Raw genomic sequence first — 14,546 nt, forward strand, 5'->3', positions numbered from 1 at the left:
GCGTCCAGGATTTCCAGGTTTATGGATCTTGGGTAGCAAATAGAATACACCTGGTCGGGGTTCTAGGCATGTGTCTGTACAGATCTGTTCCTGTGCTGTCTCAGGGATAATATACAATGCTCAGAAATTCACCCTGAACACATCGCCAAACTCATCCATTTCATCTTCACCCACAAATTTCCATTTAACAACAAACATCTGTGACATTACCCAGGGTACAAGCTGGACTGTTCAACATTTGTGTCCCCTCAGTTCTCCAACCTGGGGTGCCTTTTACACTGCTTTGCTGTGAGAACAACCACTCCTGGCCTGCTCACACACAGCCTCCAGCATGTAAATTATCCCCAGCTGTACTGCAAAAGTGCTTCAGACAGCCACCCTGCCACCCTTGAATTACACTGCAGAGCAACACCAGCAAATTCCCAGTTCCATACTTTCAACCAGAAATGTGCTTCTTGTACTGCCCAATACCCTCCTGGATAATACAAGCTTACAGAAAGTCCATAAAAAAAATGATATGCACAAACCTTGTTATCCCAAATGAAGTTCCCAAACACTTCAATCTAAACACATGGATTCAGATAAAACAATAAATCACATTTATTCAGGGCCGCCCAGAGGATTCCGGGAGCCCGGGGTCTTTGGCGGCGGGGGGGCCCTTCCGTTCCGGGACCCGCCGCCGAAGTGCCCCGAAGACCCGTGGCGGGGGCCCCCCGCCGCCGAATTACCGCCGAAGCGGGACCCGCCGCTGAAGTTCAGCCCGGTCTTGGCGGTAATTCGGCGCGGGGGCCCCTGCCGCTGGTCTTCGGCACTTCGCCGGCGGGTCCCGAACGGAAGGGCCCCCGCCGCCAACCGCCGAAGACCGGGCTGCGCTTCGGCGGCGGCCCCCGCTTCCCCCCCGCCCCGCCCTGTCCCCAACCTCTTACCCCCGGCTCCCTCCTCACCCGGAGTCTCAGCGCCTCGCCGGAACAGCCGCAGCGTGTGGCCGGCGGGGCCTGAGCTCCGTCCCGCTCAGAGCCGCGTGGGGAGGGGGCGGGGCTGGGAGCTCCACGCCGAGCGGAGGGAGCCGAGCTCAGCCCAGAGCTCCCAGCCCCGCCCCCTGACGCTGCGGCTCTGAGCGGAGCGGGGCTCAGGGGCCCCGGCGGAGACTCGGCGTTTGATGCGCTGAGGCTCCAGGAGAGGGGCGGAGGCGGGAGCCCCCGCTGTTCTCTTGGGGGCCCCTGCGGAGCCCGGGGCCCGGGGCAAATTGCCCCCTTTGCCCCCCCCTCTGGGCGGCCCTGCATTTATTAATTACAGAAAGATAGCTTTTAAGTGAATACAAGTAATGAGGCATAAAAGTCAGAATTGGTTACAAAGAAATAAAAGCTAAAACACAAAATAATACCTAACTTAACAAGCTAAGTGAATTCGAAGCAAAATGTCTCTCTCACCACATGATTTAGCTGTCTTACTGGCTGGATGCCTTTCAGTCAGGATCCATCCCCCAGTTCAATGCTCATTTTCTTCTTCACGCGTCGTGGATGTCGTGGGCAGAGAGAAAGGATTGACAGGTGATTTGTTCCTCATTTTTATGTCTTTTCCTCCTCTTTGAGAATCATTTCCAGCTGGGGTTCAGGCAACCGAAAGTTTGTGGGACGGTAACTTTCAGCTGTTCCATTGCTAAGATGTAAATTTCTTGCTCACACCCTTCTTCCTGCCAAAGAATGGCCGCTTAATCAAGTGATAGTCCATATGATTATGCTGACATCTGGCTGTGGTACTGGCTAGCTTTTTCTCCCTGGGGAACTGGTTTGAAGCTGTTTCCTCAGAGTTGGAACATGCCATATACAGTAGAACTTTACAACTTCATATACATTGTTGCCACACATTTTACCAGGGTGATAATGTTCGGTAGATTATGAGTTTTCAAATGATAGCTCACATGGCATACTTTGTACAAAATTTATCATAGTCTTGTAAAAGTGGTAAACATAATGGTACAGACTGACACAACACCATGTCCAAACCATGAGAACAGCCATGGGTGCTAGGATGGGTCCCCAATATGTCAGCCTTTTCATGGGCTACTTCAATGAACAATTTATGGAGAAAGGCACCACAAAATCAATGATATACCTGAGATACATCAATGATATTTTTATCGTCTGGACAGATGACCTAAAGTCCTTCATAGATTTCCACCACAACTTTAGCAACCACCACCCATCCATGAGAACATTGCCACACATCATCAACTTCCTGGACACCATGATCAGCATCAGTAATGGAACCATACAAATGACTATGTACAAGAAACCTACGGATCACCACACTTACCTCCAATGATCCAACAACCATCCCAGATACACCAAGAAATCTGTTATCTACAGCCAGACACTCAGATGCCATAGAATTTGCTCCAAAGTGAAAGGGGGGTGAGCTTAGTAAAATTGCCACTATTTCCCATTGTTTCCAATGGGACTGAAGCCACAGGCTACCCTCAGAAAAATGGCCCCCATTTCATTAAAAAACGTGCTGTCAAATTTCCCAACCACCAGAGGGCCAGTGTGTGACATCAGTGATCAAAATATGTGAAATATGACCCAAAAGTGGAACACCTGGTTTTTGTTACATGTCACATTCACCTTAGTTGGCAAATTAAAACTTGCCTAAGGATATTTTCTCACTGTGTGAATTACATAGGGCTTTTTTGTAATTTTTGGAAAATCATGACTTCTACAGTGCAGCCATCAGGGAACCTGGTAAGGGTCACAGCAGAGTTTGAACCACAGACCATCATATTCCCAGCCCATCTTTGTAACACCTGACGTGCAGGAATAAATGTTGTTCTCTCAGTGGAGCAGCAACTAGAGGGGAAAGTGACATGCATCTGTTTCCGGTGGGTTAAGTAACTCTTTGCTAGTCACCTGTAGAATACTGGGTTCTAGTCCTAGAACTGGGGTGGGGTGGCCTACTGATGATTAACAGGATAGCTTTTCACACTGGTTTGTCAGTGTAGTTGAGACTAAATTCTGTCAAATTACTGAACTGGATTCTATTCCCAGCTGTGCTAGAATTTAACTTGTGCAATTCTGCTGCTTGATTGGTAAAATGGGATGTCTGATGTCTGCCTCCTCAAATAGGTGTTTGAGGTATGGCTCAGTAATAAGGGCTGTAAAATGCACACAAATATAGGCAGCGATGAGTAGAATAGGTGAGATTTCAGCCTGACCTCTCCTGGCTCCCAGGTCAGTGCTCCTTCCCTTAGGCTAAAGTATATTTTTTGATTGGACTCTCTCTCCTCTCCAAATTGGGAGCCTGATTCAACTGAAATGTAGTACATCTAAGAATGCTGCCTGCCATCTGAATGTAAGGCTGTACCAACTCAAGATGGCTACCTCTTGGCTCTTTCATTTTCAGTGAGACTGCAGCTACAGGCTGCCCCCAGAAAAGATGACTGCTATCTATGTTTTGGCTAGGAAACTGCGGGGAGATAGTCTGTGACACAATCCTTGGCTATGATGGAGAGCAGTGGAAAGAGCTCCCCTGAGAAAGAGTTACATGCTGGAGTGCTGTGGCTCAGTGCTGCCAACCCTCACAATTTTGTTGCGAGGTGTGTGATATTTGGTGTGTTTCCTAAGGCCCCTTCCCAGGGCCGCCTGGGGGGGGGCAAGTGGGGCAATTTGCCCCAGGCCCCACAGGGGCCCCCATGAGAGTTTTCGGCGGGTCTTCAGTGCCACCGAACACACCCGGAGCGAGTGAAGGATCCGCTGCCGAAGACCCAGAGCTTCTTCCACTCCAGGTCTTCGGCGGCAATTTGGCAGCGAGGGCTTCTTCCGTTCCGGGTCTTCGGTGGCAATTCGGCAGCAAGGGCTCCTTCCGCTCCAAGTCTTCGGCGGCGGGTCCTTCACTCGCTCTGGGACCCGCCGCCGAATTGCCCCGAAGACCCGGAGCAGAAGGACCCCCGCCGCTGAAGACCCCAGGCCCCCTGAATCCTCTGGGCGGCCCTGCCCCGGTCTCTGGAGCCGTGTGAATACATCTGTATTTGAGCTATCATTTTTTAGGACATTTCTAACACTCTTAGTTGTTGGGAAGAGCCAGGAAACATGACACCAAAGGCTAAAACTAGAAGGCAACTACCAAGAGCCCAGCTATGTTATTTCCCTGCATTCTGCACTCTTTCCTCTCACTGCAAGCATCCCTGCACCATCAATATTCCTATATACATGGCAAAAGTTAATGTGGAGTGCATCCTTATCTCCTCTTATATGTCTCCCAGAGCTCTTCAACACTTGCTGTATTAAAAACCAAGGAAATTCTGTAAACAAAAGCTTTCTTCAAAAAGATCAAGGTTGGTAGGTGTGACATCCCCCAGTGTAAACCCAAACCCCAAACAGGTTTAAAAATTACTAAAATAGCTGCAGATCTGACAAAAAGTGGAACTATAAAGAGTCACTCCTCAAACATTCAACCTTGCATTCCAGAGCACAAAGCTAAACTCTCTTCCTCTTAATTCTGAGGTTAGTCAGTTCCTTCTTATTACAGGTGAAAGCAGTTGCTTAAGTTGCTACTAGTTTGTATTTTGCTGATGCTAGTAAAACCAAATTTACTAACTTTTTACAGCAATGTAACAACAATCTAGGGGAAAGTGATACTTACCTTTATTAAAATAAAATATTTTACCTTTAAAATTCAAATTTAAAATTTAAAAATACAGCACTTCTATCGAGAGCCTATATACATTCAAACAGGCTCAATAGTGATCATAGCAGTGTCCCATAACTTACTTCCTTGCTTTTTAGGTTTGGTGTTGTGGGATGTCACTCTTAACCAGCCTCAGCCCCTTTTAAATGAGGTGTGGGGGGTTATGGAATTTTACTAGGAATTAAAATTAGCATATTGGAGGCTAAGCTCTGAGTGTGATCATGCTCATTGTTCCTGGGAATTTTTATCTCAATGACATTTTGATTTACACTTCTTGTGTCACTAGTGAAGTATATGTATTTTATGCCTTCTTTTTTGTAAGAATTCAGATTCCAGTGAATTTGTCAAAAGGGAGATGAAATAAATGCAATACAACAAAAGTATCTTTAATAATTAAGTTGTTTCAGCCAGTGAAATTAACAATTTGTATTAGATCCATATGTTTTAAAATAAGGCGTTCTTTCCCTAGGCTAAGGTTGTCCATGTCTTGCTGGATGGACATTGTATCTCCCCACCAGAGGGCTTTCTTATCCGAAAGGGACCAGGCAACTGTCACTTTGACTTTGCTCAAGAAATTCTCTTTGTTGACTACTTGAAGCCCCAACAGATTATCAGACCATATGGGAGGTAAAATAGAATGTTCTTACTATCTAAACCTTACATATTCTCTTACCTACACCTTGAAGGTAGTCTGTTTGGATGACCTTCCCTGAAGCAGATGCATTATGAAGTGCATGGATACAAATACCAAGTACTTTGGGCATACTTTTTAAAAATTACATGCACTTAAATGTGCCCTCAATTGTATGCCTAATTTTCACGTGTGCTTACAAAGACTGTATGTGCAAGTGGCCATTTAGATGCACAGTGGACAACTAGCATGAAGAAATAAATGTGTGTACAAAATAAATGTGGAGTTCTACACTCAGCTGTGAAAATAAGGCCCTCATCTTCCTGTAGTTTCTCAGAGAATTCCTGTGCTGAAAACAGATGAATAAATTCTCTAAATTCACTGGTTTGTTTTTGTTTTTTGATGGTTTTTTGGTGGAGAGTGTCTGTTCTTTACTAAATATGTCAGGATTTTAAAATTTTTCTTGTGTATTTTGGCAGAACTGATTCAAGTGGGATGGAACAAGCTAGTATGGACTATGAAGCACCATTGATGCCATGTGGTTGTATCCTTCCCTATCATTTTCTCACTTGTATTATTATGTATAGTATCTTGTGATTATTTTTATTATTATTATGGGTATTGTAATTCTATTCTTTTTGGTCTCCCTGAATCCCTGCTCTCTTGACCCCAGCATTTTCAGAGTTCCTCTATATGGCTTTGTTTTAATTTAAGTGAGGTACCTAAAGCATGAGAGAGGCATCATTAAATACAAATAAATATAAATTGCCTGTACCATAAAGCATGAATATGCAACCCCAGCTTCAAACTCTCCACTGGCTCTGCCTCTAATTCAGGATCAAATCTAAAAACTGCCTCTTGTTTTTATAAGCCTCCATACAGAATAAAGCTGGACACGATTTAAATAGGAAGGACAAAAACTATTGACATGAACGTAGGTCAGGACATAACAATGGTTTGTACTAAACTATGTTAATTGTATATTTTAAAATCAATTTTCCCGAATAGAGAAGTTGGATTGGGAACTTCTTTTCTCTCTATCCAAGTGGGAAGAAGAAGACATTCAAAGTAATTGAGAGACAGTGAATTCAAAAGCGATAAAAGGCAATATTTTTTCACACAAACTCATTGCTCCAGGATGTCACTGAGGCAAAGAAGTTAATGAGATGCAAAGATGGATTGGATATTTCCACAAATATCAAGACTATACAATGTTATAACAGTAAACACTAAAAACAAGGTTTAAAAGGCTATAAATCCACCTGCTTCTCAGGGCTCGAGCCTCTCTGTTAGTGGTTAGGAGATGCCCCAACCAGGGGTATTCTGTCTGCTACCCAAGATCCATAAACCTGGAAATCCTGGATGCCCCATCATCTCAGGCATTGGCACTTTACTGCAGGATTATCCGGCTATTTGGACTCTCTCCTCAGACCCTACGCTACCAGCACTCCTAGCTATCTTCAAAGCACCATCAACTTCCTGAGGAAACTGCAATGCATTGGTGACCATCCTGGCCACCATGGATGTAGAAGCTGTTTACACCAATATTCCACATGAGGATGGCCTACAAGCTGTCAGGAACAGTATCTCTGATGAGGCCACAGCACACCTGGTGGCTGAGCTTTGTGACTTTGTCCTCACCCACAACCATTTCAGATTTGGGGATAACTTATACCTTCAAGTCAGTGGCACTGCTATGGGTACACAGTATGCCAACATTTTTATGGCTGACTTAGAACAACGCTTCCTCAGCTCTCATCCCCTAGTGCCCCTCCTCTACTTTCGCTACATTGATGACATCGTCATCATATGGACCCACACAAAGGAGGCCTTTAAAGAATTCCACCTGGATTTCAACTATTTCCACCCCACCATCAACCTCAGCCTGGACCAGTCTACATAAGAGATCCACTTCCTGGGAACTACAGTGCAAATAAGTGATGATCACATAAAACCACCCTATACCAGAAATCTAGTGACCGCTATACTTACCTACACATCTCCAGCTTCCTTCTAGGACACGTCACACAATCCATTGTCTACAGCCAAGCCCTTAGATACAACAGCATTTGGTTCAGTCCCTTAGACAGAAACAAACACCTACAAGATCTTTATCAAGCATTCTTAAAACTACAGTACCCACCTGGGGAAGTGAGGAAACAGATTGACAGAGCAAGACGGTTACCCAGAAGTCACCTACTGTAGGATAGGCCCAACAAGGAAAATAACAGAACACCACTGGCCATCACATACAGCCCCCCACTAAAACCTCTCCACAACATCATCAACGATCTACAACCTATCCTGGAAAACGATCCCTCACTCTCACAGACCTTGGGAGGCAGGCCAGTCCTCACTTACAGACAGCCCCGCAACCTGAAGCAAATACTCACCACCAACTACACACCACTCCACAGAAACACTAACCCAGGAACCTATCCCTGTAACAAACCTCGTTGCCTACTCTGTCCCCATATCTACTCTAGAGACACCATCAGAGGACCCAACCACATCAGCCACACCATCAGAGGCTCATTCACCTGCACATCTATTAATGTGATATATGCCATCATGTGCCAGCAATGCCCCTCTGCCATGTACATTGGCCAAACTGGACTGTCTCTATGTAAAAGAATAAATGGACACAAATCAGACATCAGGAATGGTAACTTACAAAAGCCAGTAGGACAACACTTCAGTCTTCCCTGGACATTCAATAATAGATTTTAAAGTAACCATCTGTAGTGAGGCGGTGTGACTCTCCTCTGCCCCGGAGGAGGAAGAGCCCAACCGGAGGCCAGAGTGGGTGGAGCTAGTGAGCTTTGAGCCCGCCCCTCAAAGGGTCAGGCGGTGACCCGTAACTATAAAGGCCGGCCCTCAGGGCTCAGTAGGAGCCCAGCCGCCGGAGAGAGCAGACATCCCTAGGGGAGCCCAAGACTGGGAAGCTCCAGCGGCCCAAGGCAGCTGCCCAGACTGGCCAGAGCTGCCCCGTGCCCACTACCCGGAGGAGCTGCTGGAGCTGCCCCGTGCCCGCTACCCAGAGGAGCTGCCGGAGCTGCCCCGTGCCCGCTACCCAGAGGAGCTGCCGGAGCTGCCCCGTGCCAGCTACCCGGAGGAGTTGCCCGACCTGCCAACCAGCCCCGGCCGCGACAAACCCATGCTCCTGGACCCTGCAGAGGCCAACGTCAGGACCCAGGTAGGGCCTGAGGGGGAGTACGGAAGTAGCCCAGGGGCAGCCGACCCCAGTCTGGCTGCAGCATTACCGGAGCCTATGTCAGTGTGTTGCGGCCAGGATCCCCACTGACTAAGCAGCGGATCGTCAGCCGCTGCTAGGGCCCCAGGCTGGGATGCACTGGAGTGGGAGGGCCTGCGTCCCCCCTCCATCCCATTCCTGGGTGGCAGACTCCCCCTCTCCCTGGCCTGAGGAGGCCGAAGCCTGTTACTGTTGCTCAGCCCTGCCTAAGGGCCTGAGCACTTCTGACTCAGTGGTTGCTGCCCCGCCCTGACCTAGGGCCGGGGCTCATAACTGTTGTTACGGATCAGCCCTGCCTGAGGGCCTGAGCCTCCTGACTCAGTGGTTGTTGCCCCGCTGGAGCCGGGACCAGACGTAACCACCATGCAGCCAACTACCGCAAGGGCTACCGAGGGAGACCCCCGGCCGGACTATTTCCCCGGACCCATCAGCGTGTAGTGAGCCAGCGTGGCTCCCCTCTGCCCCGGAGAGGGTCGAGCCCCGGTGAACTCATGTATACCATCCTTAAACAAAAAAACTTCAAAAACAGGCTTCAAAGAGAAACTGCAGAGCTACAATTCATTTGTAAACTTAACACCATTAGTTTGGGCTTGAATAGGGACTGGGAGTGGCTGGCTCACTACAAAAACAATTTTCTCTCTCTTGGAATTACACCTCCTCATCAGTTATTGGGAGTGGACCATATCTACCATGACTGAATTGGCCTTGTCAACACTGGTTCTCTACTGGTAAGGTAACTCCCTTCTCTTCATGTGCCAGTATATTTAAGCCTGTATCTGTAGTTTTCACTCCATGCATCTGAAGAAGTGGGGTTTTTTACCCACGAAAGCTTATGCACAAATAAATCTGTTAGTCTTTAAGGTGCCCGCCCGAGTCCTCGTTGTTTCTGTGGATACAGACTAACATAGCTACCCCTCTGATACTTAGGAGATGCATATTATCCCACATCTGCGCATTGTGGGGTTTCTTGCACTTTTGTGGTAAGTATCTGGCCCTGGCCACTGTTGGGGACAGAAGTCTGGACTTGATGGACCCTGGCCTGATCCAGGATGGCAATTCCTATTCCCAGTTACTATGTGGGTCTGGGATTAGTCCAGCACAAGGACTTAAAAGGATGTTGCAAGGTCTTGAAATCTCACTTAGTGCAAACTATTTAATCAAAAGTCTGGTGGCTGGAAGTTCAAGCTAGACAAATTCAGATTGGAAGTAAGGCACAGTTTTGTAACAGTGAAGTTGGTTAACCATTGGAACAATTTACCAAAGGAAGTAGTGGACGCCTCAACACCTGGAACTCTGTTTTTTCTAAATGCCATGATCTTGTTCAATCAGAAGTTATTGTACTTGGCATAGGAATTACCGGGATAAATTCTATGGCTTGTATTATGAAAGAGACGAGACTAGATTATCATAATTGTCCCTTCTGACATCAGAATCAGTGAATCTGTATACTCATTAATTGTAGCATTGTGGGGTTTATAGTTACCTGAATCCTCTCCTGCAAATCAGGATACCTGTGTGGTGTATTTGTGCATAGCTTATTTAGTTTCATAGTAGTTGGCTCATCATGTGACCAGCACCTAGGGAAGACTGTGATGCTTGAGAAAAAGAATATGTACAGTACTATGAATGCAGATTATTAATTAGAGAGAAGACAGCTTATGGTAGAAGCAGTCTAAATCAAGGAAGGAATATTTGACCATTATGACAATGAATTAGTGAAAGTAATAAGAGAATGAAAAATGATAATGCAAGATGTTACCCATGTAAATAAGACTGTAGAAAAAAATGTATGATGTACTAAATAGTGTGTGCCCCTGTAATTAAAGGCAGTATCATAATGCATACACACAAGTGGGCAGAGCAAAGGTTGCACAGCCATTTCTTCACCTTAGAGATTTAATATTTTCTTATAACTTTCTTCTGAAATAGAAAAAATGTTGGAATCAAAATTTTCCTTAATAACATCTTTCAGTTATTTTCCAGTTTCAGCTTCTAACAAGCTGGGGTGATCCATACTATATTGGTTTGAACGGACTAGAGTTGTATAATGAACATGGAGACAAAATCTTACTCACTGAAAACAGTATCCTTTACCAGACTGAGCTTCTTTTTCTCTTTCATATGCACTCTTCAGTCCTTGATTGACCCTATCCTACCATCATCTGCTGACCTATACAAAAAGTGCAGTATTACCCCTCCTGACTAACTGCTGTGATTGTTCTTGAGTTTTTGGTGATATTTATTGAGGTACAATTTCATAATGTTGCTGCTTCATAAAGTGACCTCTTCACATTCCTGCTCTTGGGATGGGCCTGGCAATGCAGCTTGGACTCATAGTAGTGCCCATTAGAGCAGTACTTCTCAAAGCCGGTCTGCCCCTTGTTAGGGAAAGCCAGTTTGTTTACCTGCCATGTCCTCAGGTTCGGCCGATCGCAGCTCCCACTGGCCGCGGTTCGCCGCTCCAGGCCAATGGGGGCTGTGGGAAGGGCAGCCAGCACATCCCTCAGCCCGCACCGCTTCCCACAGCCTCCATTGGCCTGGAGCAGCGAACCGTGGCCAGCGGGAGCCACGATCAGCCAAACCTGCGGATGCGGCAGGTAAACATTTTAATTATTTTACTTTTATTTTTTATTTTGTTGGCTCGTATGCCTTGGCACAGATCCACAGTTCCAGACCACCACCAAAGGGAAAGAAATCAGGATTCAAGAGGTGAGCTTGAATGTGGTCAACAACGTTGGGCTTTTACCATGGTTATATTGGTCTGAGGCAGCCTCTTGCTCTCTTTTGGGAGGAGCCTCCCTGGCTACAGCCAGACACAAGCACACCTCTCAGAATTAAGACTGTCTTTATTCAAGCTCATATCTCTCTCAGGGTTTCTGAATACTAAGAACATCACCCTTTTTTTCCTACAGCTTTTAACAGCTCACTCAGCATCCCCCATTGATCTTCTTCCTGCACCCAGAATATTTTTAAATGATCTTCTGGACCATAGAACCACACAGGTTTTCATTATTCTTTGGGGTAGGTACCTTCATTTTAGTAGCACAGTGGCTGGGGCTTTGTCTTGCAGTTTCCTTATGGTCCCATGTTTTTATAGCTCTAGCAGGGCAGCTCTTATTTTCAGCTGACTGTTGTACCTCCTTCACCAGCCTGTTCTCATTCTGTATAGCCTTACTCTGCAATATTCCAGCTCTTATTGCAGGGTCACCACTTCAGCCTTTAGGTCCTCTAGTTCTTTATCCTTCTCCAAGTCAGACTTCAACCCTTGCTTGACAATAAGCTGGTTCTGGAGTGCAGTTAGTTCCTTCTATAGCAGTGAAGACTGCTGTTCCCCAGTCTCCTTTTCAGCTCTGTGGCGGGTTATCCTCTGCTTCCACTTTATGGCTTGCACTCAGAATCTTTCCCGTGAAGAGCAAATCTCAGGGATTTCAGCCCAGTTCCCATCAGTTGTAGCAGCCTTCTCCTTCAGTTCCCTCCAGCCCATTATTATATAGGTCTGCTGGGTAACTGAGGAGTCTACTGACATTATTGAAGCTTCTTCTGTGTACTGGTTCTTAGTGTTCATGCCATGGGATTCCCAGTCCTTTGACAAACAGCCAATTTTCCTTCTTGGAAGGCCTTTCTGGAACTTTGAGGGGTCAAACAACTCCCCTGTAGCTACACCAGCCTGGCACTAATCTACTTCTGGGCTCTTCATGTGAGTGCAGGTCTCCACCCATGCTTTAGTGTCCTGGTCATACCATCCTTCACAGTCCTAGACCAGTTTTCCCTGCAACCCAGCTTCTTCTGTCACAGTGTGTAGGCTAATGCTTCATTGGCAAGTTTCAGGAGCTCACTAGCCTTAGTCTCCAGCTTCTTTTACCTCTTGGTACCCCACTGCTCCAAGGTATGATTAACACTCAAACTCCAGTTTCTGCTTCAAAGCTTCTTCCATTGTTCTGCTCAAGAAAAGGATCTCTCTCCCTTCCTTTGTACTTTTCCTTCAGCATATTCCCTCACATCTCTGCAGTGGGAGGAGCAGTTCTCCAGAATTAGCAGTCCTTCTGACTTTTGTCCTGGTTGAGATCCCTAACTCAAGATTTCCATTTTCTTCTGCTCTTCCACACATGTGCTCCTTTAGGGTGTTCTCACTCTCTAATGCAGTGGTGGGCGGCCTGCGGCCCATCTGGATAATCCACTGGCAGACCGCAAGACAGTTTGTTTACATTGGCTGTCCGCAGGCACAGCCGCCCACTGCTCCCAGAACCCACACCCTCTCCTGCACTGGAAGGCTGAGATTTTTTTGATGGTCTCAAAACTTTGGGAGAACCAAGGATTTAAACTTCTGAAATTGATCCAAGATCAGGAAGACTTTTCCTAAATCTGTCTTGAAAAAAGCTTGTGGGTGAGTGGTCCCTGTAAAGGAGTCTGGAACCTCTTCTCCTGACGGACGATAATATTAGAATATGGTGTCTTGACGAGAATGGCAAACTGTTTCCCTTGCTGAGGAAGTATTTATTTATCTGCAGACAAAAATACTGCATTACTTATTACAAAACCACAAGCCAATGTAAAGTTAAGGCATTTAATAGTACATATTATCTACTTCTCTGTCCAGAGACACATGTCACCTTACCACTGGAACAGTACGTCATAGTAAACAAACTCTTACTTTTATCAGAAGATCATTCAGGCAGCGATAGATTTGAATCTTCAAGCTACAAACATCTCTGAGCATATTCACAGAGGTGTGGTAATAATAGTGGCTCAAGTCAGAACCAAAGAAATTCATTTGTTCCCTTGTCTAGTTGGCAAAGACAAGATACCATACTGAATTGGAACAGGCAACAAACACTGGCATCAGGGTGCTGTTATCTTTTAGATTTATGCTAAATCATGACAAGGGCAGCCTCACACCCACTTATTCACTGATATGCCTGGGATTACTCATACAGACTACCATAGGGGAAATGGTTATCAAAACTATAAAGGTATGGCACTCTAGATCCAAAGCTCAAAGAGATCATAAGAGCCTGCTCAGACCCCTGGGATGATTATTTTTTCCATTGACATCCCATGACCCAGGTTTCACATGAGGAACCTTCACAAGTTCATACTAAAAAACTGGGGTTCAACACAGAAAAGTATGGAGAGGAAACTCTCATCTGTGAGGATGGAACTGTGTTTATGAAGTCAGAGATACCTACTTTGAAATCAGTGGGAGTTAGACATATCTAATCCATGTAGGTATTTTCAAAAATCCCAATAGGCTTCTAAATACTAGGCCAAACACCCCCTTCTCTGTATGCTGGATACGTCCTTAGGGAGTGAGACTGCTGCACCTATTCCTTGCCGGGTCAGGCATTTGCTTCCTTTGCTTATGGAGGTCCAGAAACTCCTGGCACAAAACTGAATTACACCAGAGTTTTGTAACCATTTCTATAAAGGAATATTAGGCATGGGAATGAGTACAGACCAATGGGCTAAATGTAGAGAGAAACATAAGGGAATTCAACAACAACACTGAAACAGTGAAACAACAGCACAGTCCCTTCTCCTGCCTCTGGAGGTGCCCAAAACCTTTAACCCCTTCACCCGAGGCCTCTAATCCCACTGGTGGGATACATAAAGCTGAGCTGCACTAGCCTGGTAAGGTGTACTGCTCTCTGGTGGCTGCTCAGTCTGAGCCTCCAGCCTGGTGGGGCGCTGCTTTTTGACTGCTTGGTCATCACCTGCCCTCGGGACACTAGTGAATCTGAGTCCAAAGTGCTCACAACTTGTCCTTTCCCCCAGACTCATGCACACCCATACCAAGGGAAACACAATCCTTCCTCCTTCCACCAAAGCCCCCCCCCCAACACACACACACATACTACAGCCAAGATGGCACCCACCCCCCAGTTCCTCCCAGCTGCCATGGACTCCTCTGACCTTTTGTTCCTATAGGCCATTGATCCTCCAGGACTTGGCTGCTCGCACTTAGGTGCCATCTGCTGGTTT

General features: G+C 46.3%; 1 protein-coding gene across 11 annotated transcripts in view; it reads left to right on the top strand.

Annotated features, from left to right (window-relative positions):
* LOC120373518 (katanin interacting protein) overlaps positions 1 to 14,546 on the top strand; it is a 166,125-nt gene that overhangs the window by 129,283 nt on the left and 22,296 nt on the right. For 10 of the 11 annotated variants that reach the window (XR_005585566.1, XM_039492036.1, XM_039492045.1 and 7 more), the window contains 3 exons: positions 5,153 to 5,310; positions 5,794 to 5,858; positions 10,540 to 10,650. Coding sequence is in view for 9 of the 11 variants with exons in the window: in XM_039492036.1 (XP_039347970.1) it covers positions 5,153 to 5,310; positions 5,794 to 5,858; positions 10,540 to 10,650 (334 nt within the window). In the remaining 2 variants the exon portion in view is untranslated. Of the gene's footprint in view, positions 1 to 5,152; positions 5,311 to 5,793; positions 5,859 to 10,539; positions 10,651 to 14,546 lie in introns of those variants that run through there. The other variant, XR_005585567.1, reaches the window with a different exon arrangement.

The sequence above is a fragment of the Mauremys reevesii genome, linkage group 10, assembly GCF_016161935.1.
Source record: "Mauremys reevesii isolate NIE-2019 linkage group 10, ASM1616193v1, whole genome shotgun sequence".
NCBI lineage: Eukaryota > Metazoa > Chordata > Testudines > Geoemydidae > Mauremys > Mauremys reevesii.